Source organism: Colias croceus, chromosome 22 (genome assembly GCF_905220415.1).
Source record: "Colias croceus chromosome 22, ilColCroc2.1".
Lineage (NCBI taxonomy): Eukaryota > Metazoa > Arthropoda > Insecta > Lepidoptera > Pieridae > Colias > Colias croceus.
In genome coordinates this window covers 6,645,225-6,668,521 of record NC_059558.1, presented here as the reverse complement: position 1 = coordinate 6,668,521, position 23,297 = coordinate 6,645,225, and the positions used below count along the sequence as shown (strand labels likewise).

The window sequence follows — 23,297 nt, the reverse complement described above, 5'->3', positions numbered from 1 at the left end:
TATAAAATACAAATAAAATTTGAATACATTGTTATTTTACACATTTTTTACTAAAATGTCTGTTTTTCTAACTTTGTATTATCTTGATGTAAAAACACTATTGTTTCTGCAAATAAACATGGTCCTTACTCGGTATTAAGCAAATCCAGGCAGTTTCTTAATACTACTGTATCCGCGTGCGATTAAGTCAAATTGTACGTAACTATAAAAATAAGTTAACTAGTAACACTATTGTCAGATATTTTTTTTATTAACTTCTATATGCGTGAAATGTCAATGTCAAAAACATACAAAACATATTTTTTATCTGTACGTATGGATAAATCGGTTAGGTCGGAGCTTTATTGGGCAAAATAAAAAAAAAATGAAGAACATCAAATCTAGGAAGGTTTTTTAATAATTAGGGTTAATATGTATTTGAAAATGTCCGAAAATAGTGTTACAAATATCTATGGAATACATGTATCCGTAAAAATAAACCGTGTATGAATATTGTGCTATTTTAACTAGGAACAGACTTTAAATACTTTATGGGAGTGTTCATTTAATTTCACATAAAATGTTGAAAATTATGTTTTTTTTTTCTTCAATATTTCTGAGATGAAGGTGAATATTTCTCCGATATGTATGTATGTTTGAATAATAATATAAAAAAAATAAGTTTATTTTTAATTTTTACGAGAAATTCTATGAACACAGATTATCAAATAGAAACGGTAAATGTTAAAAATATGTAATGACGTTTCAAAAGTGCTTCTAGAAGAAGTCTAATTGAATAAATAAATGTTTGAGTTTGGAAAAAAAACCCTCGCAGCATCTTAAAAAAAAGCATATAAAATCTTGTGCTAATAAATAGAAAATACATAAACGAATAAAAAAGCGAAGTCAGTTTACACTTAATAACAATTGTCTATAAAGTTTTCGCTAAAAATATTTCTGTACATTGTATATAATATATAAAACATAGTAGGAATGGATACCTAGAGAATCTACAATTTTATATTTACAAGGTCGTTTAGGATTTTGAGCTACTTTTGAGCTTTTTAATACGCATTTACGCTTTAAAAGATTGAATTCCATTTCATATGTACTATAGGATATGTTTTACGACTGTGTCGATTTAAAATAGCCTTGGCAAGAATATAGGGTATAGAAATTTCTAGAATAGTAAAATATGAATAAATTGAGAAACAAATGCATGTATTGATGTCTCTTTCCTACATGAGGCATAAATACTAGGTGAGACAGAGAAAGCATTAGAAACTATCCAAATTGTATTTTTTCTTTGTTATTTATTTAAATACAGTTCAGATGCTTGTTAAAATTTTATAAAGCCATTTTTTGACACATAGTGATAAAATTCTTTGAACATATAAATTGTATATTTCGTTGGATTGAACAAAAAAAATATGGATTACTCTATGATAAAATTAAAAAATTGTTTGTCCGATATTAATGTTTTTATACATAATATTATTTCCATAACCGTTCGATTATCAAGTACCAGGATAGCAGAAGATCATAAGAACCCATACAAAAACCAGAAGCCTTGTGAATAGATAAATTACAATTTTCTTCGTCTTCTCATATAAAACAAAAAAGTACCCTTTAAAAACTATTATTGTTTGTCAGAAATAATGTTGCCATACCATAATATTATGTAATATAATTTCCATAACCGTTCGACTATCAAGTACCAGGGCAGCAGCAGATCATAAGACGTCATCCATACCCAGAAGCTTCGACAATATGGATGATTTATTCTATATAGTAAAAAATAACTATTATTGTTTGTCAGAACTGTTACCAATACATATATTATTTTTATCATTGAGATATACATATGACGACACCGCCTACATCACTTATGTTCCGCTCACCATAAGCCATATGGCTTATTTTTTATTTGTTTTAAAGTGAAACGCATCAAATATGCCTTCGTGTGTGTTACGATATTGCACAAATAATACAAATAATACGGAAAAGTGCAAATGAATAACTTTCATCGGTAAGTACCTAACTAGATAATAATTTTTAAAACTTAGAGCAAAAAAATGGCGCACAGATTTTGTTCGTGGTGTCTCCTCCATACGTAGTAATATTATCTCAATGGTTGTTTGTCAGAACTGTTGCCAATACTTATTATTATTTTTATAGTTTTGTCATAGTCTTCTCACATAAAACCGTTCGACTATCAAGTACCAGGCTAGCAGCAGATCATAAGAAGCCCATGTCTAACGCGTTGTATAGAGCCGCGATATCCGAATGGCCGGATATTCTCCAAAATGGATAGTTTTTAGCTTTAGCGGCGGCTTCTTCGTCTTGACCATCTCCTATAACAACGTAGGTACATCGCTCACCGAAACGCTGTTTTATCTTTTCGAAGCATGTTTCTTTGCCTGTAACAATAGTTTTTCTGAATTACACTTTTTAATCACAGTTTTATTTAATAGGATTACTTAGAACAATCTAGAAATACTCACAATTTCCTAACAAATAGTCGTCTAAAAGTCCGATCCGCGTTGTATAAAACATTCATTGAAATAAGCGCTTTATTTCGTGGTAAATAATGTTCAAAATCGATTGGAAAAACAGATAGAAAACTCTGCCTACTGCCTATAAGCAGAGTTTTGCTTCAGACAATTTTGAGTGTGGTTGTAGGTAGGTAATTTTAGTTTAAGTTTATTTTTACTATATTTCACAATCATTGACACAAATAAGATTCATTCCCTATTTATCTTTAGGTATAGTGATGTGCAACTAATAGAAATATTTATTTATTTATAAATTTTATATATTTATTTATTTAAATAGAAATATTTATTTATTTATAAATATTTCTAAACGAATAAGTTACTGTTTGAAATGGCAGAATTCGTTTTAAATGTATACAAATACTTTTCAGAATGCCTTTTTTCTTGTCTAATTTTTGAAGTGAAACGTATTTAGGCGCGTTGAGAGGTCGCGTCATAACAATACCGTTACGTCATGGATTAAGGCGAGTATATTTGAATTTTGAATCTTGCCAAAGAAGTTTCACTTCTGACACATGTGCTTAGCACACACGCATTTTTAATGTATTTTAAGTTATTTATATTTATTATAGTATAGTTTTTCATACCAGTTTTAGTAGCAGAGTATATATTCTCGATGGGGAAGACACCGCCGAGCCCGAATAGTAGCACTTTAGCAAGCGCAGGCACCAACTGTGTTGTTGTTACTAGGACATTCACGCAGTTTTCCCTGAAAATTTGGTATTTTTTTTTATTATTGAATGTGTGGCACAAAAATAACGAAGTTACAGATAATCATTTTCATATATATACAGTAAATATGAGTATGATTGTACAATACAGATAATTGATCTAAGTTACTATATCGCCGCCGTTCGTGTCAGAAAGTGATGGCGCTATACCACCTGTATAGCTCTGTCTTTTTCCCACAAAGGAATTATTACTGCTTTAAGACGTCACATTTTCCGCTTTGAACACAATCAATTTCACTTCTATCTATAAAATTATAAGAATACATTTATCTTGTTCATCCTTTTTTTAAGACTATTGTACTCTTTTGTAGTGTCATTGAATTTCGGTAATTTCATTTAAAAATTATACTCCTATACCTTAACAGACAATTTTGATACCACATCACATCCTACAAATCTTTCCAATAATACATACAAACAAAACTCACCTAGAATTAATCATATTCAAGCACTTGCAAGCGAGTGTCAGCCAATTGTCCGTAGCTTGTTCCAACTCGGCGCGCAGTTGTAACCACTGCTCCCGTTTCGCTGGTCCGAGGAGACCACCAACACTGGAGATAAATTAAAATATTGTTAGATTAAATTTTTATACTTTTTATTCTTTAATTTTTTGAGTTTAAAAATAAAAATATTAACTTTTTTATATACACGATTATAGAAATTATGTCATAGTAAAGGATTTTATTCCAAAATATATTTTAGTGTCATTTCATACTTGCTTCATACACACTCTACGACATTATATCATTCATTATACCACTAGGTATGTATATATGGTAGGTTTGAATATTTCTTATAGCAAGTTATGGTAAATCTTTTTGTTGCTTTTTAATTTTTATTATTGTGTAATTTAGACCTAAAGCAACAACTATAATTTAAACCACTACATACGAGTGTTTGAAGTGATCAACAAAAAAAAATTTTTTTAGCGGGATTATTACATGTATTTCAACCTGTGTAGTACATAATTATGGACTTTGGAGGGTGGGCATATCAGATATATGGAATGGAATATTATTTCTAAAGATCCTTATTTACAAGAAAATCAATAAATTTACCTATTCCTATAATTATTGTATGTGTCCTTAATCTTTCTATATCGGAAAGCGAGTTTCCTCATCCAATCCACTCCACCTCTAACACCAGGAGCGCATAACCCCGCATTAGGTGCGGCTCCCGCGTGGAACCCGTCTGATGCGAAATTGTATGCGGATAGGTCTTGGCCGTTGTCGTCAGCCGCCACTGCGTCTATGTGCTCCTGGTCACAATCCTGTAACAAGATATATTTTTAATTTATTTAAAAATTATAATTTATAATAAATAAATAAAAAATGTGTGCGTGTACTATGGACCTTATTTTTCAAAAAATAATTTACTATAATATGCCACTTTACAGAAATACTACAAAGGGATAAGAAAAAGATGGCGCGTAACGGAAAAATGTCACGTGTAACGAAAAAATGTTACTGTTACTGTGCTAAATTTTTCTCCAACCCCGATAAAGAAGTTTCACTTCAATAAAAAAGTTAAAATCTTCATAAAATTTACATAATTCTGAAATATTTTTTTTTAAATATCCAAAAGGACTCGACCAATTTGGCTTTTTGTCAAGTAATTGTTAAGGCCCAAGAAAATTCTTACGGGAAGAAACATCTGCCAGAGTAGTCACCATAAATTCACAAATTTTCAATTAATATAACTTACATAGTTCAATCAATTACCACATACCTCAACATCATTGAAGAAGAAGTGTGTATCTGCTAAACTAAAGATCATCTCTTCCATTCTAAAACCTAATTGCACTATTTGCTGTGTGTCCTGCAAAAAAAATAACATAAGATTTAAAAATGATATGAAAACACTTAAATAATGATCAATTATTAATTATTGTGTATAATTTAGAAACGAAATAATATACTATTTTTATTTTTAATCATTATAGTCTGTCAGTCTGCCTACGGCCGTTGTGTGAGCCGCTCACACGATGCCGATGGTCCGATCTCCTTCCTCTGACGTCGCGATAACTCGCGTAAATAGTACAAATAACGTGAATCGTCAAACGACAGTTCGAAATGAGTATAAATGTATTGAATGTAATGTCGTTATAAATGAACTATTAACTTTTATATCAAATAAGGTTGACACTCTTCCAGAAACTAGTATTATTCAGATATGTTTAAGTGCGTACTCCTGTGATGAAATAGAATGTGCGAGGCAAATTGTTTATAAGCTGATGGCGCCTAATAAAAAGTTTCTAAGAAGGAAGGATGGATCGGAGCAGAAAAGCTTACAAGAAATTAATTAATTATAATTATAGTTCATCCAAAGATAAAGTCCATATTATGTTGAAGCTGAACTTAGTATTCTGTAATAATATTCTGTAAAACATTTCCATGCTATCTTTTATTACTAAACAAACTCGTAAAACACAAGAATCACTTGTTGAGACAAATTAAGTACATTATAACTACTGTCGCTCCGAAAATTTGTTATCAAAGGCAATTTAACATAAAACAAAATGGAATAATGAATAGTTTCAAATCATACCTTATTGTACTTAGTAGCATAAGTCCCAGTGAGTAGCGAGTGGAAGATAATTATCGTCTCATCCAGATCCCAAATGAAGACCCTCTCCGTGGTTGGTTCGGGGACATGTTGCGCTGGCGACGACGACGTGTTCCGACGACCTCGCCCGCGAGACCGCGATGTTGTGCTTTCTCTGTGAATTATAGAAAAAATGTTAAAATTTTTTAAATAGAAACTATTTTCCATCATACTTTCACATTTTAATTTATCAAAAATTTTTGAGTTAAAAATATACATACTTATTTTAATACTGAGTGAGTAATATCAATAGTATTCTTTGTAGAAAAGTTACAAAATGAGGTAATTTTTTCCTTTCTTTTCTTATTTAACAGAGCACTTTATTTTTTTTTTTAATATAAAAAAATAGTCATACAGTATGATTCAAACTTAATGGTGGCTTGGAACATTGAAAGATCTGATCAGAAAACAATTTTAGATGCACATGCATTTGCAGCTAACTTCCGAACTGCCATTAAGCTTGAACAAACTGTATCAACCAGATGCCAACTCCATTGTTTTACAATTTATTGTAGTTAATAGTATTGGACTAGAATTACTTATTTGTATTTTGAAAGTAAGAAATAGAATTACCCTCTCAATCAATTAACAAATAGTATATTATTATAGTATATATGGTACAATTAGTTTTAATGAAGTATAATAATTTAGAACTCACCCTGAATTTTCCCTACATCTTCTACTGGCAGCATGTATTTCATTCTTCAATGGAGATAACGGAGTATCACTTATAGAGGGCAGCATGGAAGATGGTGAATCTATAACCATGTTAAAACATTACATTCAATATACAATAGATGGTTGAAATATTATAATAAGAATGATTTAAATTTTGGTATAATTTTTATTATATAATACCATTTATGGAATAGAATTGTAAGTTTTTACAAGTATAAGTTTGGTGATGAACATAAGTTCACTTTTCACTGTTCAACTTTACAAACATATAGGTACCTACTTGGCAATTAAATTTATCTTTACAAAATATTTACAAACATCATTAAAACGCTATTTACCATCATCATCTGAATCGGGCCAATAATCCGAATCGTCATTATAATTATAATATTGTTCCTCATCTGATTTGAACCGCTTGTTTGGAGGAAAGATTTCATTTTCTTTATTCATTTTGACAAACAATAAACCCTAGTGGAAAACACTTATTGGAATGCTTCAATACATCACAAACGTGCTTTTGTAAATATATTTAATTTTCCCTTTTATTATTACATTTTTTTTATTTAAAAACCAAAACATTGAAAATGATACACAAACACAGAATTGTCAGATAATCGTCAATGTCAAATGCGGCGGCCATTACCGGATGCCAGCGTTGCGTCTTATTATGGATGCGTTCACAGATTAACACATCAAGCAGTTGTATACTAAAATGTATCAAACTTTATTTAATAGAAATATACTTTTGTTAAGCTGTAAAATTTTAATTACATGTAATAATTGATACATTTTTTACTAAAAATTACCAAGTACTATGGTTGTTTACCTGCCAAAGTTCCACCAAGGTGATAAGAGGTATGGCCAGCACTTCCACTGCTGCTCGGTGAACTAACGTAGGGCGAATAGTTGGGGGTTGCATAATATCCGCCATATTGCGCTACGCTATGATCCGCGTACCCTGTTGCGTAACTGCTGTAATCCTGGTCAAATTTAATTTTATGTTATTTTCTATAATTTCAGAATTGACCGTTGTTAACTCAACTTAGTTGAGTTAACAACGGTCAATTCAATTAAAATATCTAGTTGAGTCAACTAGATATTTTATCCAAAGAAATAAGCAATATAAATAAAAATTCAAAATCAAATACCTGTTGCGTATTGGTAAAAGACTGCGCCAGACCGCCATTGTAGGATGAATACGCGTAAGGAGATGGCTGGGTCCCGAAACCCGTACTCGGGACAGTCCCAACACCCCCCACGCCATATGCACTCAGGTATGTTGGTGTTGCTTTACATGATGGCCTGTGAATATTATTGATTTAACTTATGATGTAAATTTCATGAAAGGTAGTAGAAGTGATTTTGCTGTAATTACAATGTTCCCGGCTAATAAAATAGGATTTCTATGGCACTAAAACATAATTCTTAAAAATTTAAACGCGTAGCTGAATATGCAATTTACTTATATTAAGCCTTAGAACCAGTTAAATACGGAAGAAGCGGTTTCGAATCCCGCCTCGTGATCGATTCGTTTTATTCTTTAAAAAAATATAAATGAAATACCATGACTATTTTACACAAGCATGAAAATGAAAAAAAAAACTTTATTACAATCAATATAGTATAATTATAAACTCACCTATTATTAGAATTGTGCGCAGTCGGGTAAGCTGCATAAGGTTGGTTGTACAGTGACGAACTGACGTACGATGATGCCGCACTACTGCCTCCATACTGCTGCATGCTGTAAAATATATATTATTTTGTTTAACTTGTTGGAATTTACAGTTATACTATTCTATTGTAACTATGTTAGTATTTCGTATCTACGTGTAAATCGTTACATCTATAACTCATATCCAATATACGTACGCTTATATATTCTAAGACAAAGCCGCCATACAAGCTGGTATATGTATGTCGTTGAGAATGGATGAATGGAAGTCACAATAATCAATTTTGTACATAGTACCAACAAGTGAAAAGTATCGTGAGTGACATTGTTGGATAATTTTTGTTTATTTCTATCCCAATTACACGTACAGAATATACGAAGATTAAAAATTTAAATTATATCTATAAAAAATGTGTGCGTGTACTAGTGTACACACGTAAGAAGTGAAACTTCTTTATGACCTTATTTTTCAAAAAATAATTTACTATATGCAACTTTACAGAAATACGTCGAATCACGCGTGGTAGGGATAAGAAAAAGATGGCGCGTAACGGAAAACCCTGCGCGAAAGAAGTTTCACTTCAAAAATACAATTCTGCAATATTATAATCGAAAATTGATATTCAATTCTGAAAATATTGGTATTAGCCTGAGGTATTATCTAGCTCTAAAAAGTAGAGAATACGTACTTTATTCGGCTACGCGGAAGTTTTCCAGTAATCAGGGAATTGAATAACGCTTACCTATAGAACTGATAATCTTAATACAATATCCTAAAAGCGTCATAATCTGATTTGTCATTATGTCCCTATAGGGCTTCTTCGAAAACGGTCGATGACTTTAGTCTGACGTAGAACGGAAATATGTGCTTAGGGATTATCAAGGAGGGCACAAATTATTTAATAACTAGCGGTCCACCCCGGCTTCGCCCGTGGTACATATTCACGTTTTCTCTACATAAGAACCATCCTCGAACTTCAAGGAATATTATAAAAAAAGAATTAACTAAAACCGGTTAGCTGTGCCCTGTGTTTTTATCCGCAGTGCTCCACTCCTGCCTTCCTCGATAAACGGGCTATCTAACACCGAAAGATTCAAATCGGTCCAGTCGTTCCTGAGATTAGCACGTTCAAACAAACAAACATACTCTCCAGCTTTATAACATTAGTAAGTAGGTATATTAATTTCGAAAATTACGTACCTATTATAATACTGATAGGACAATGCAGATTGGTCGTACGGCAGCGCCTCCCCGTACAGCGCCACGTCCGCTTCGCACAGGCCCGGGCTGCGGACCTCGCTTTTAACACCACCTAAATAGTATACCAAATACATTTTATATAGATTTCAAAGAACACATACTTAAATAAAAAATTTCACTCGTCTTTGCACACTTTTGGTGTTCTTCTCAATGGGCAGCGTTGGGCGAATCACGATAGAGTAGAGGGCCATAATGTCTACGATCGGCCGTTTTTGTAGATTTTTATTCATAATCGCCGTAATGGCAACAAACATCGACGATCATTAATTGTTGGGCCAACGCTCGGCTCCTGATTGTGAAGAAGGACCCTAATATTGAGAGTAAATCGGATTGATTTTGTTCTACGTGAGCTGATCATATTATTATAGGCTAAATATTCAAATTTCTCCTACTAATACTCAATTATTCTAGTTTAGCATAGTGATCCAAACTCAATGGCATGGCAATATTTAGAGCCGAGCAACCTAAATATACCTAGTTTAATAGTTACAAGTTTTTCTAGTTTCGATTTTATTTTTCTGGTAAGGAAATTCCTTGCTCTTTTTGTCGAATTATTTTTGCTATAATCATTAAATACTCAATTACTATTTCGTCTTGAATTAAAAAAAAATATGTGAGGTGGAAAAACAAGTCTAGAATACTTCTTTCAATGATGCTACATACCCGTGCTATCCTCATTCATCAACCAAGCTACCGCCGAGGACGTAGAAGTTGAAAGTCCAGACGTCAACGGCAGCGCGAGGGTGCTCGGGCATCCGTTGGGCAGATCCTCAGCCAGGCCCAGGGTTTCCACGGAGTTCAGGGAATTGATAGAAGTGGGGTACGTGGTTGCTAGCAGCGCTGGCAGGGTTGCATCTTGTAGAGAGGGGGGCGATTCTGATGTCGATTCTGATTCTGGACTTGCACCTTCTTCTGACAATCTGGAGGAGGAAAATGTGTGTTAGTTTAAAGTACAAACTATTATGTTCATGTCGTCGCGTTGGTATAGAAAATATTCGTGATACTAAAGTCTCAGTTATAAGATGTAGTCTAATGAAAAATGAATATAAAATAAAGAGTAGGTAGGTTATGCAATTTAAAAGTTGGTGTGATGTTTCTAAAGCCGTATGTTTAATAATGTCTAGTTGTAGTTTATAATATTTATGCTTTGAGCTCAGAATACAGAACAGTTTGTTCTGTATTCTGAGGCTTTGAGTTACAATGCTTTAATTTTTAATAAACGTCGAAATCCATCTGAAAAATCTATCAGTGATTTTTTTTAATACTGCAGATAGAAAAATGATATCTACAAAGCTTCTTTTAAACACGTTTTTGAAATATTCAAAGCTGTATTCTTTTAAAGGCTGTATTATAATAACATTTTGAACGCTAATCACAAACAATAGATTATAGAAAAATAAAAAGCGTGTAAAAACTCAATAATCTGTGGTTATATTTAGGTAGTTCAATTCCTAGCGTATCTGTGCAAACATCTCTTCAATTATTGCCCGCGTTTCCTTTTAAGCAGCGTGAATAAACAAACAAATTCAGTTTAACACAACATTGGAATAAAAAATCCATTAAACGGTCTTAAATGTTTATTACAACGGCACTTTTAACAAGTTATGTCTTAATTCTGAAGTGCCGGATAAGATTCAATTTAAGAGGTTTCCGTAATTATTGTTTTTGGAGTGTCTGTTTTAATTTAAATGATTCTTTGATGAATTAGAACAATCAATTGGGGTTGACACTGTTTATAGGAAGACTTTTATTTCTAGATACTTGGTATTAAAATTACTGAATTATATTACCTACTGAGTAGGTACCTACGTCAATTATTTATTAATAATTGACGTAGGTACTCAGTAGGTAAGGATATTTCCTATCCTACCTACTAATATTATCAATGTGAAAATTTGTGAGGATGTGTGTGTGTTTATTAGGTACTCTTTCACGCAAATACTGAACCGATTACATTGAAATTTAGCACATAGAGGGTAACTTGGATTAACACATAGGATAGGTTTTATCCCGGATAACCCACGGGAAAGGGATAAATGCGGGTTTTCCTTTGAAAACGCGGGCGAAGCCGCGGGCGTAAATTTAGTTAGACATAAGAATAGGTTATAAGTGCCTGTTATTTTTTGTGGTGTTGTTGGCCTAACAATGTTTAAAATTTGCACACCAGAGCAATAAAAATAACAAAGATTTAATCGCCCATGACAATATTAATATTTGCGGTTGAATATAAATGAAGTCTAGCTTATACTAAAAATAGTTTTAAAAAGTCACGTAATTATTCTACATTATGGCAATAAAACTCAACATCAATTAAACGCTTAACAAATATTTAATCACGCGCCAGAATTACAAACGATAAAAATTAATCACCGAAATCGAATAACAGATGCCTCGCAGACCCCTCGTATTGTGCAGTTAGTGGATTTATCTAACAAAACTGTTTACACGTGTTATTATTCATTTAGCTCGTTATCAACGCGCGCCATTTAATCAACTCCCGCGCTGTCATACATGACAGATGGGATGTGACGTCACTGTGCGTTTTTTATCTCGATGAGAATAATCATTTGAATTTCGAATGCTATATTGGTATTTTATTAAAGTTCGAGAAAGTTCGTATGGATATGGAGCTCTTGAAAGCAGACTTTAAAAGCCCAAGAAATAAAAATATCTTCATTGTTTGTATTAAAATAAAAATACCTACCTATCTAGGTAGGTACTTACTCTGGAATGTCACAGTTAGGCATCAAAGATGACAATAATAATTATTATCATACAAAAGTCTAAAAATACTAAATAATATATTAATAATTATTAATATCAAAAAGCAAGGAATTTGGAATACCTATAATTTCCTTATACATCTTTATCGTGTTGAAATCTTTAAAGCAAAACCAGTTTTTATTTGAATAGATGAACATAAAAATGAATAATCATTGAATTTTTAAAACTTTAAGTTCCATTAAAAGCTAAAATGGTAATTTGAAACAAATAGTAATAAATTAGATATTTATCAAGGTCATGCATTATATTTTTGTTATTATTTTAATGGAAAAACTTTTCCGCATACGTACCTACTTATTATAAATTTAATTTAAAATAGGCATAGCAACAGTAACTCCACTCAAACTCAAATGAAATGTACCTATGTAAGTATTATGTAGTAATTTCATATCCGTAGATTTTGTACCTCGGATCTTCCATCGTACGTAACATGTACCTAGCATCAAAATCGGTTCAGTAGTGTAACTGTGAATGCGTAATACCGATAAAAAATCAGTTTTCACATTTATAACATGAAGACGGCAAAAATAAAAAAAGGAATAATCGTAAAGTACTAGAAATGCCACGCCTCGCTTTTATGATGTTTTACGTAATCAAATTAATGTAATTTATGCAAATGTATGATAATGGCCGGTTATGACAACTTTTTTATACTACACCACTGTTTAATTGCCATCAAATATTTGTTTTATTGATATTTATACGCATGATTTGTGGTTTTCGATTATTTATACGACGACAAAAGCATTAAATAAGGCAAGCGGTTTTTAAACGTGAATTTTATTGTTTTAAAATGAATAGACCCACTTCGACTATTCGATATCGTTACAATATTTATAACAAAAACTCAATCGATAGACCACTATAACCTCCTTCAAAAAACCTCCTTGTTTATGTTCGTTCGCGCCATTTTCAAGTGTCACTTTGCTTTTTGCCGCCACTTCGAGAGTTGCCATCAAACAACACTATCGTATATCAAAAGAACGCTTTAGAGCGGAATCGTTTTAATGCTGGCAGCATTGTCACTATCTTTTTAATTGAATACTTTAATGTTTCGGCTTTTTTCTCGAATTTTTTTTACTTGCAGTAGTCATCGTAAAGTTAGTTAGTACAAAGACTTCAAAGCGTTTAATGTGTTGCCGTCGAGAGAACAATGGCAATCCATATGGTAGGATGATTTATTTGTCACGTTTTTAGTTTTATGTTTTAGGCGGAAGGTTTGATGTTATAAAATAATAAGTTCGGATTGGTGAATGATGTCGGGGTGAACGCAACACGATGTTGTTTGTTTTATAGATGTGTTATTTTGAAATTGGTACAAACTACAAACGTACAAAATAATTTCTTAAAAAAAAAACTGTTTTTCATATACATACTTACTTATAATTATCTGTGTGAAACTAAAAACTTCAAAAAAAAAAATTGTACTTATCTGTACTCTGATTTACTTATTTGTTCCAAATCTTGTAAAACACGAAAAATGTCTTGTTAGAATAACTTTATAAATTATTCATATCTACATTTATATAAAACAAAGTTTATAATATAACACATTTAATTTCCTAGTACTTAATAATAAAATAAACAATAAAACCCAACAAGTGTTATAAACAAAGAAATTAATTTCTCCTAATCTCTTAAGTTTCTTTCTTCACATAATAGTCGGCACACGTCAGAAACAAGGGTGCGTTTTGAGGAGGGTTCCGTAGTTTAATAATGATCTCAAGTGGACTTGTGTTTATTTATTCTTTTACGCTAGACTTGTTAGAGCCTGTGGCTTTTTATTATCGTATTTTATACGGTTATATTCATACGGTTTTTGACAAAATCAGGAGATATTTACTTTCGATCTATCGCGAATCTATCGTACCTATCTAGAGTTATTTAATACATAGGCCATATTATGATATGAATTAGGTATACCTAATAAGATAAAAATTAACTTTTTAAATGCATACTTAATACATGCATTTAAAAAGTTAATTTTTATCGAATTATATTATTATAAACAACAGTTCTCATTCGATTTCATTCCGATATAAGCCGACATTCGGTAAAATTCACTACGATACTGGTTCTCAATACCTAGCATATTTTAATTTTTAATTAATCAATGACAAAAACATATTTTTATTCAAACTTGCAAACGTTCTTTACAATGATTGCTAAATACATCATAATAGTTTAAAAAAAGACATGTAATTAATTTACTAATGAACCCTAAGACATTTATAAGTTAACCATTTGGCCTCCACGTGTCAAAGTGTTTTTATAAACACATAAAAATTATGGTACTATATGAAACAAATGACTTGAGTTTTGTAAAAACATGACAGCATGGATTTGTATGATAAATATTTATTAGGAGTGAAAGTTTATCGTGGTTTTAAAATATATAGGGATTTTGACAGACTTCTTTATCTGTACATTTAACGCTTGTACCATAGATAATATAGGTAATACCTACTATAAAAATGCAGTAAAATTAATGAGAAAACGAAATTCAATGCGAAAAATCTGTGCCTCCAGTGAATAAGGGAATAACTCAAAAACAGCACTTTTCAGGAGAGACAAAAAACTATATATCAACACTAAATCTTTGTAACTTCAAATTTTTAAGCTTGTATGGGTAAGATATGATGTTAGACTTTAGTTTTACATATAAACAGATATTGTAACAACCCCATAAATATACTTTTTTCGTGTTTTTTTGTAGTTGTGGCCTTATGAACGAGTACTTCATGGAATAACTCAATGTATTCACATAATTTTTTTTTGCTCTTTGCAATATAACGACTTATGCCCTAATGCACTATGTTCATAGTCGCATAACACGACTTATATTATTGCCAGTTTTGGTTTTATAGAAATAATGCGACTTATCATGCTTGAAATTTGTGTACTTTATGACTCAATTGAGGCCTTTTAGTGGAACAACCATGCATGTAGCTTGAAAAACGAACGAAATCAACGGATTTTTTATCGTTATTAGATATAATAAAAACAAAACAACATTTAGGTGTTTATGCATTTAACCTTAGAAGTCCAATCTACGTAAATTTGATGTACACCGCGGCGAAATATCTTTGTCTTTTCTATATTTACCATCGAATCACTTCGAAATCCAGAAACAACTCATTAGCCGTCGAGACCTAGCAGTATATAGTTGGCTCTTCCCGGTAAATTCCGCCATTTTGTAGTAAAGAGGATGTTGTACGTCATTTTGACGTATAATTGGGCTTTTCGTAACTTTTACGATTGTTTAAAAAAAATATTTTGTGATTTATTTGAATATTTTTTTTCCAAGTCATGTTTTACATGATATAGTATATATACTATATATTGAGTATAAAATAGGATCCAGAAAACTTTAACACTAGGACGAAAAACCTTCAATTTTAGTAAATGACTGTTGTCCTCCGCTGGATTTGGACTCCAAGAAAGAGGATTGGGTGGCTGAGATGTTGTCTGGTGGTTATAAACGAATATGTCATGGTGGTTATACATTGAGGATACAAGCACTATAAAGAGATAAGAGAAGCTCGAAAACCATATTCCTGTATGTTCAGTTACCTTACAGGGAAAGTTATAGGTGGTCTGTGGCGATATTTTACGGCATGATATGAAATTTTAACAATTTCTATATCTTATAATATCAAAATAATATAGATAAATAAAGAAAAAACAATGAGCCGCAGAGATTTTATGAAAAGAATTAAGCACAGATTTAAAGGTGCCTTGGATGCAAATACGACTTGAAGAGACTCTACGTGACAATATCCCAATTTTTTCAAAATATGTGGTACCAGAGTATCCATAATATGTTAACGATTATGCAGGACCAAAATAGTATCGATATTGCGGATTTTTTCCTATAAAAAAGGCAAATTACAGTGGCTAAAACGCTATATATGAGAGAGAACACAATATTCATAATTGTCAAGACTAGTTATAATTTTTTTTCTATGCGTCTATAATTATAGTATTATTGGTTAGATTAAATTAAAAAAAACTAAGTAGTTATTTTTTATAAAACTTACCCAATTATAAGAAGAAAATATAAGTTTAACATTTTTGTTGGTTTTTTTAGAAAATTCAATTATCGTTCTGTATTTATATAAACAAAGAGTATAATATCATTAAATGCACTTAATGTGTTAATTAAAACTGTATTTTTATCTATTGCAAAAAATAGTTAATTTCCATAGAAATATTATTAGTATCCCAAGTTGATTGATAAATACCTTTTTTTTTTAAATATAAAGATTTATTGTTGCATATTTATTGAAAAAAACGATTGAAAAATATTAATATAAAGCAAAAAGAAATAGTGTCTGTTGTTTCCGTGCAGTATTCAAATAGACCAATAGCAACACGGCATTAATGCGAAACTGTTTCATTTCGTCACTTGAACCAATGACACTAAGAGTTGTTCCTTTATGCTCATGTTAGAAAAATGACACAAATGCGTTTATATACTAAAATAGTGTTAGCACGGATGGAACAAAATGAGTTATGTCTTTATTCAAAAAGTATAACTACACATACGTCCTTGTGTTCGTGGGTTATTTTGACTCGAGACGAATAGTTCCTTTGCGATTGCCTAAAATGATGGATAAGGTAACTTATACCGTTAATCACACCCTACTTATACCGTTTGGGTCATTCGAAAAAATGGGTTAGGATGCAGCTAGAGATATGTCCTTTTGATATGTTGTGTATTTTGACGAGCTGAATCCAATGGTGCAATAAAAACCAAAGGGAATAACTCGTCTTACTCCCTTATTCACTGGAGGCACAGAAATAATCGTATTAATTATGTTGATTATAAATTAAATATGTAGGTAGTATTCTATAATTATTCTAGTATCCGAAGGGAAGAAATTGAACACGCGATCGATCAATAAAAACAAGGAGAACATACACGCAGTTACTTAGAATTTTCTGCAACAAAGCAGCATAATATCGTTTTTAATTTTATTTATTTTAACAACACACTTTAGAAATTGGTAAATAATCGACCATACAAGTTTGTAGTCTCAACGTTAAATTATTTGCTATTAGAAGACGTCACAAATGGAGTCTATACATATTGCAAATACAAATAAATGATTTGATTTGGAGTTATGTAAAATAGTAAGTTTTATAAATAGAAAAGATTTGAAAGTATGGTCTACGTCCTACATAAGTTATAATAATTCTAACTTGAATGTGATCTAATTGGTTAATAATTCTAATTAGAGAAAATAATTAGACAATTACGTATTAATTAGATATTAATACCATTCCATCCATCTCCATTCCAGCCTTTCAAGACGTCCACTGCAGGACAAAGGCCTCCCCCAAAGATTAAAATCTGTTAAATGTTTCAAGTTTAGAATAAAAATAAATGTAGGTATGTTCCTACCTCTATGGTTCCTACTGTGGTTCCTACAAATTGTATCTGTAGGCTTGTGTTTTTTTTTTTGATTCAATTAAACTTTATTTTATTTTTATTTTATCTAAACTGGAATAGTTAAACAGAATTCATATTATCTTCTATCATTCATAGATCATGAGAATTAAGTTAGATTCGCATAGTTTTTTACGGCATTAATTAATTCCACATTATTAAATATTAATATCTAAGTTATAATCAACATGACATCTCAAAAAGGCGATCACATTTAACCAAATATTTCACAAGAGGAAACAAATAAAAAAATCATCTAAAAACGGCACATCACACGTCATTCGACACTCAAAATCCGCTTGTCAAAACTTAAAAAACATGTAACGGAACGGTGTTCCAATATGATTTATTATTACTATAACACTATTTTAGTAACCTCTGAATATTTAAAAACCTCGTGTTAACCACTAATTAAAGAAACATAGGTCGTTTAAATTGGAATGTCGCTTGTTGAATACCAGAGACGATTTATCTTTTTCTTTTTTTCGAAAACGGCAAGATTCTCTAGAATGTTGTCTTTATTAGAATGGTTGGGATTTTCTAAATGTTTTACATTCTCTACATGTTTTTACATTATTGAATTGATGTGTGTAAAATAATATAGGTACTCTTATCCTATTGATATTTTTTTTATAATCAAGTTATGTTTTCTTTACTCCCTTGTATTTTGGTTTAGGTAAAAATTAACACATTATTTAAACATTTTTTAACTGCTTCCATTGCTCATAATATAAAATTTTTGTGGTAGGTACCTATAGCGCTTCAACAAGATAACTACACATTTTCCCAACAAATAAACTTCAGTGCCAATCTTTAGATACTCAAGCTTAAATAGGTTATAGTGAGAGAAAAACTTCAATCACACGTAATCTCTTATTTTACATAGCACCTACAAAAAGGGCACCTTCATCGAATCCATGAAAGGTACAAATCGTACCAAAATCGGCACGTAACATAAAACCTATTGTATTCCTTTGATAAGAGATAAAGGGGCTAAGTAGCTCTTTTCACGGCAATTGTGTATCAACAATATAGGGATTACCAGGGATTAAGGACCCTTGTGTAGTGTAAACTTTAATTCAAACTCGGCTCGGCGGAACGAAGCGTCAAGTACATAATATTTACGTTTAATTTGTTTGATTTAATGCGTGACATAGTGACGGAATAGAGAGGTATATTCTTAAGATCGTTGCGCGAAAAGGTGACTTTATTTGATGGAAAGATGGAATTTTTTACCGTCGTTCTATCTATGCTGCGTACTATTTGATAAATCGTAATAAGTATCACCTACAATAAGTGGATTCATTTGTGAAAAGCTTTGAATCATCAACAAAAATAAAGCTCTCGTTAAACTATCTAGGTACCTACTTCCATCAATGTAACCGGAAAAGTAAATATTCTGCCAACTGCCACAGTCATCGACATTTTATGTAAGTATTATAATGCCTTCAGCACCTTTTGATGTCTTTCGGTCGGTATTTCGTTATTCGGTGTCGATTTTGACAAAATCACTTTTAATAAACCGACGCAATTTATTAACTTGAACCAAGCCATAAGCAATGGCGGCAAATGATTTTGACAATCAAACTGTCAACGCTAACGATGCGCAAAATTCGCGCCAAATGTGAATGTCACAGGTATTGCACAGATGTTTAAAAATAAACTTTTGAGGTAGAAAATTCTATAAATACGCAGATATTATTTTATTTTTACTTGTAATGTTTTTTGTTACATTTCAAGCACAAAGTTTATTGATGAAAAAATTTCAACAGATCATTAAGATCCCGGTTGCATAGCCTTTGCACCTACAAAGGTGTTTAAAGATAATTTTCTATATCATAAAGTAACAGGTGTTGGGTATCGCTTTCGTATCATATTTCACAAATTTCTTCCGAATAATTTACTTACATTATTATGTACATTAAGTGCTCCCTTACGCAAATAAAACAAACAGTTTAATTTTTTTTTATTTAGGTCTGTGCGTACTAAATAAAAATCTTGATTTTATCCAATCGACAATTTGTCCATTTAAATGTGTTAGGTGCAAGAATAAATTAAGCAATGCCAAAACTGAAAATTCCCAAAAATTTCAGAGATATTGAGCAAGATATGCGAAAAATACAGTTACTCCGCGAAATTTATGTATAAAACGATTAGAATGTTTTAATTTTTATTTTTCCAAAGCTTTGTGTGCTGCCAGTCCTTCTCTCATTATTTTCCCTATTTACGTGAAGTTTTCTATTCCAAATAGGTATTTAAACCTTACCTACATAATAATATTATAATGTTCCTACAATCTAGTATGAAGTATCTATTAAATTTAACAAAAACAATTTAAAACTTACCTAACATCTGTACCAGTGTCCTGCCTAGATCGCTTAGTCTGTAACAATAGAAAAATAAAATAAGTATAAAAAAGTTAATCAATGAAAATACTTACCTACTTTGTGCAAAATGGTGCATGGAAAGTTAGAATGAATATCAGGTGCGAATAAGCAATATATGGCGCTTTTTCAAATGATTTTAAATTCAATCTATATTTCAATGAAATCTTTTGATTTTTAATAAATCGCGTGTGAAAGCCACATTTAATTACAATAAAATAAAATTTACAAGATAAATTATTTTTTAAGTTTAGGAATCTCTTGTTTGTTTTACCTACTTCTTTAAAAATGTTTAATATGTAAATTACGTATTGCATTATTTCTAAACATACCTACAATAATCTACATTTTAGACTTAATATGCCTTCTAACACCATAAATGTAAAAGTTTAGATATATGCATAGATACTTAGATGTAAGAATGTCTGTTAGTAGATAGATTAAACTAGCTAGATTATACCTAGATATAACTGAATTACTTAACATAATATAAATTATACTTAGGCTACTTCCTAGTTCCTACCCAGTTACAACGCGGGTAAAGCCGCTCGCTACAGCTAGTTGTATGTTATCTTTCTTAAGTCGTTATCACTGAAGTGATTTACATTAAACTACAGGTACTATTTTACAACGCACCTAATACAACGCTACTTAAATCAAAAACAAACCCACACTAATAGGAAGGAATGTCTTTTATGACACAACCATTAACATAATATGGACACTGCTTCCCAAATTATTTCCCAAAGATGGCCCGTTAACAAACCCGTGGAATACGAGATTACAGATAATATTCGAGTTATAAATAATAAAACTCCTAAATGTCGCCTTCGCTCGATCAAGATTAAGGTAACAACATTAATAAAATCAAGCCGAATTTATTTTACAGCCCTTAGAGGGCGCCACTGAGTCTCATTTGATGTATGCTTATAAAAATATACTTTTATTGCAATGTCAACTTTAGTTACAGGTGGTAAGGTTGAACTTTGAATATTGTAGGGTTCGATTCTTGATTTGAAATGTTTTCACGTCTTTTGAACTCATGTATTCCTAATACTTTTTTAACACATTGTTTACATTTTGTTACATTCTTTTTTTTGTAAAATTCACCCAATAACAAAAGAGATTTTGTGTAATGTATTATGTACGGGTACCTGGGATGTGAAATGTGAATTTAAAATAAAAAAAAATGTTGTGTGGTTTTATGAAACCACGGTAAAAGTGAAACTTAGGCACAAAATTATCGTATTTGTACGATAATTATCGTACGGTTCGGCCGTCACGCGACATGCGCTACACAGAGCAAAAAGTTTGAGACGATGTAGGTAATAAAAGTTTCACTTTAATAATGAATACACATAATTTCAATAAATTTCATTAAAATCAGTGGTTATTTAATTAGAATTCTACACTCTACAGATAATTTAAAACTTATTAAATAAGTAAGCTGGACTGTATACCTATTCATTTCAACTTCTGGTGAATATTTAACATATTTTTTTTAGTAGAGTCACACTAGAATTAGTGATTTTTTCCTGATTTTTATAAAAAATACTAAGGAAAATAATTAATCTGAGAAACCTTTTAATCGCCATACTAGGCTCACATAACCGGTAACCCGGCGTTAGATTAAGCTTATCCTAGTACCGGAGTGAACATTCATCTACCAGGATCGCATAATTCATTGCGATTGATATGTGTGTGAGAAAGCATAAATCACAAGGCATACCGCGCGAGGTGTGAGGCCGGCCGATCCCGTGATAGCGGCCTCTAATTTATACGTTTTACGCGGCGACAACGCGCCTGCGCGCTTGGGAATTGTTAAATATAGGCTGTGTCGCATCTCATTTGTATTTTTAATATAATCGAAGTTTGTTTTCTTTTACAACCATGGAATCGTTTGGAAATGATAATTTTACTGTAAGAATAAATTTTGTATAATAATATTATGATCACGTCAACAACGTCAAATGTCAATACGTCCTGTACCTATTCCAACATCCAAAATCCATACTTTGATTGATATAAATTTTAACTTACAAATTACGACGTATAATTAATTAATAAGACAAAAGTAATTAATAAAAAATACGGAATTTTATAGTCTAATTAATTAAAGTTTAATTGTACCAAGCAATCATAAAATGTAGAGTCTTTAAAATTAAGCAACCTGTATTTTATACAAACAAACGTTATTTATTTATACGTATTACGTTTATTGTTTTATCTCACTTTTTATTTACGATCGGGACTCGTCCCGTCTTGCTCCCGCGACCGAGAAATAAATTTTCTAATTTATTGTATGCCATAATGTTTGTTTATCGATTATTCGATGCATTGATATTATTCCTATCGATGTGTGCCCTTGTGGTCGTGTGAAATGTCAATTTTTATTAGTGATTTATTAAAATAATGTACGCCTTTTTGTTTAAGGTGTTTGTAATTTGTAAACGGTCCTTTATTTGTTTTGCTGAGTTAATAAACTTGCTTTCATGAAGAGATATATCGTCTGCCTTTTCTGACTTTTTATTTCATTCTAATAATTAAAAAAAAAAAGAATGTATAAGAACGACCTCTTGCGAATATACTTAGATACGTGTTAAAAATCCATGAGCTTCAAAATAATAAAATAGATCAATTTATTATAATTAATAAAGGCACTTTCTCCACCATTCGACAAAACAATAATTGATAGATTCTAGATAAAAGAAAAACATACATGCGCACACAAAACTCACATTTACTCCTTTACCCATAATTATTAATATGCAAATGTGCGGTTTGTAAAACTAATAACTAGGGCAATAGACGTCACAAGGAGGTTCATTAATAGCGTCCTTCAATTCGGCGCTTGTGGCTATTGAAAAAGCGTCTTTATCATTACGGTATTAAGTTGAATAACGATTAGCTATCGCACGCGTTGTAATGTTTCGATTTTGTGCCGCTACAATTTAAGGGTACTATCGAGAAAGACATCTCGTTCGATAAATTGCATCGCGCCCGGCTATCAACTTGTACAAATTTGTTTTTATTGCTGTTATCTCTGGGTGGTTTTATGTTTGTCTGCTTAATTTTTTCTTTTTAACGCGACATTGTTTCATTGGTCATTGGGAACGATTTGTCAGTTAATTTCTCGGAACGTGGCCGTACTAAGTTGGGTGATTGAGAATAAATATCATTGAATAATTAATTTT

The 23,297-nt window shown here is 31.4% G+C and overlaps 1 protein-coding gene across 3 annotated transcripts in view; it reads right to left on the bottom strand.

Annotated features, from left to right (window-relative positions):
- Positions 1-2,011: 2,011 nt before the first annotated feature.
- LOC123701703 (eyes absent homolog 2) overlaps positions 2,012-23,297 on the bottom strand; it is a 49,805-nt gene continuing 28,519 nt past the window's right edge. For all 3 annotated transcript variants that reach the window (XM_045649206.1, XM_045649208.1, XM_045649207.1), the window contains 13 exons: positions 20,065-20,102; positions 10,147-10,403; positions 9,424-9,535; positions 8,187-8,291; positions 7,696-7,849; positions 7,374-7,527; positions 6,528-6,627; positions 5,813-5,984; positions 4,994-5,083; positions 4,324-4,535; positions 3,694-3,816; positions 3,122-3,243; positions 2,012-2,399 (listed from right to left, as the gene is read on the bottom strand). In XM_045649206.1, coding sequence (XP_045505162.1) covers positions 2,218-2,399; positions 3,122-3,243; positions 3,694-3,816; positions 4,324-4,535; positions 4,994-5,083; positions 5,813-5,984; positions 6,528-6,627; positions 7,374-7,527; positions 7,696-7,849; positions 8,187-8,291; positions 9,424-9,535; positions 10,147-10,403; positions 20,065-20,102 — 1,821 coding nt within the window. In that variant the 3' untranslated portion in view covers positions 2,012-2,217. The remainder of the gene's footprint in view (positions 2,400-3,121; positions 3,244-3,693; positions 3,817-4,323; positions 4,536-4,993; positions 5,084-5,812; positions 5,985-6,527; positions 6,628-7,373; positions 7,528-7,695; positions 7,850-8,186; positions 8,292-9,423; positions 9,536-10,146; positions 10,404-20,064; positions 20,103-23,297) is intronic.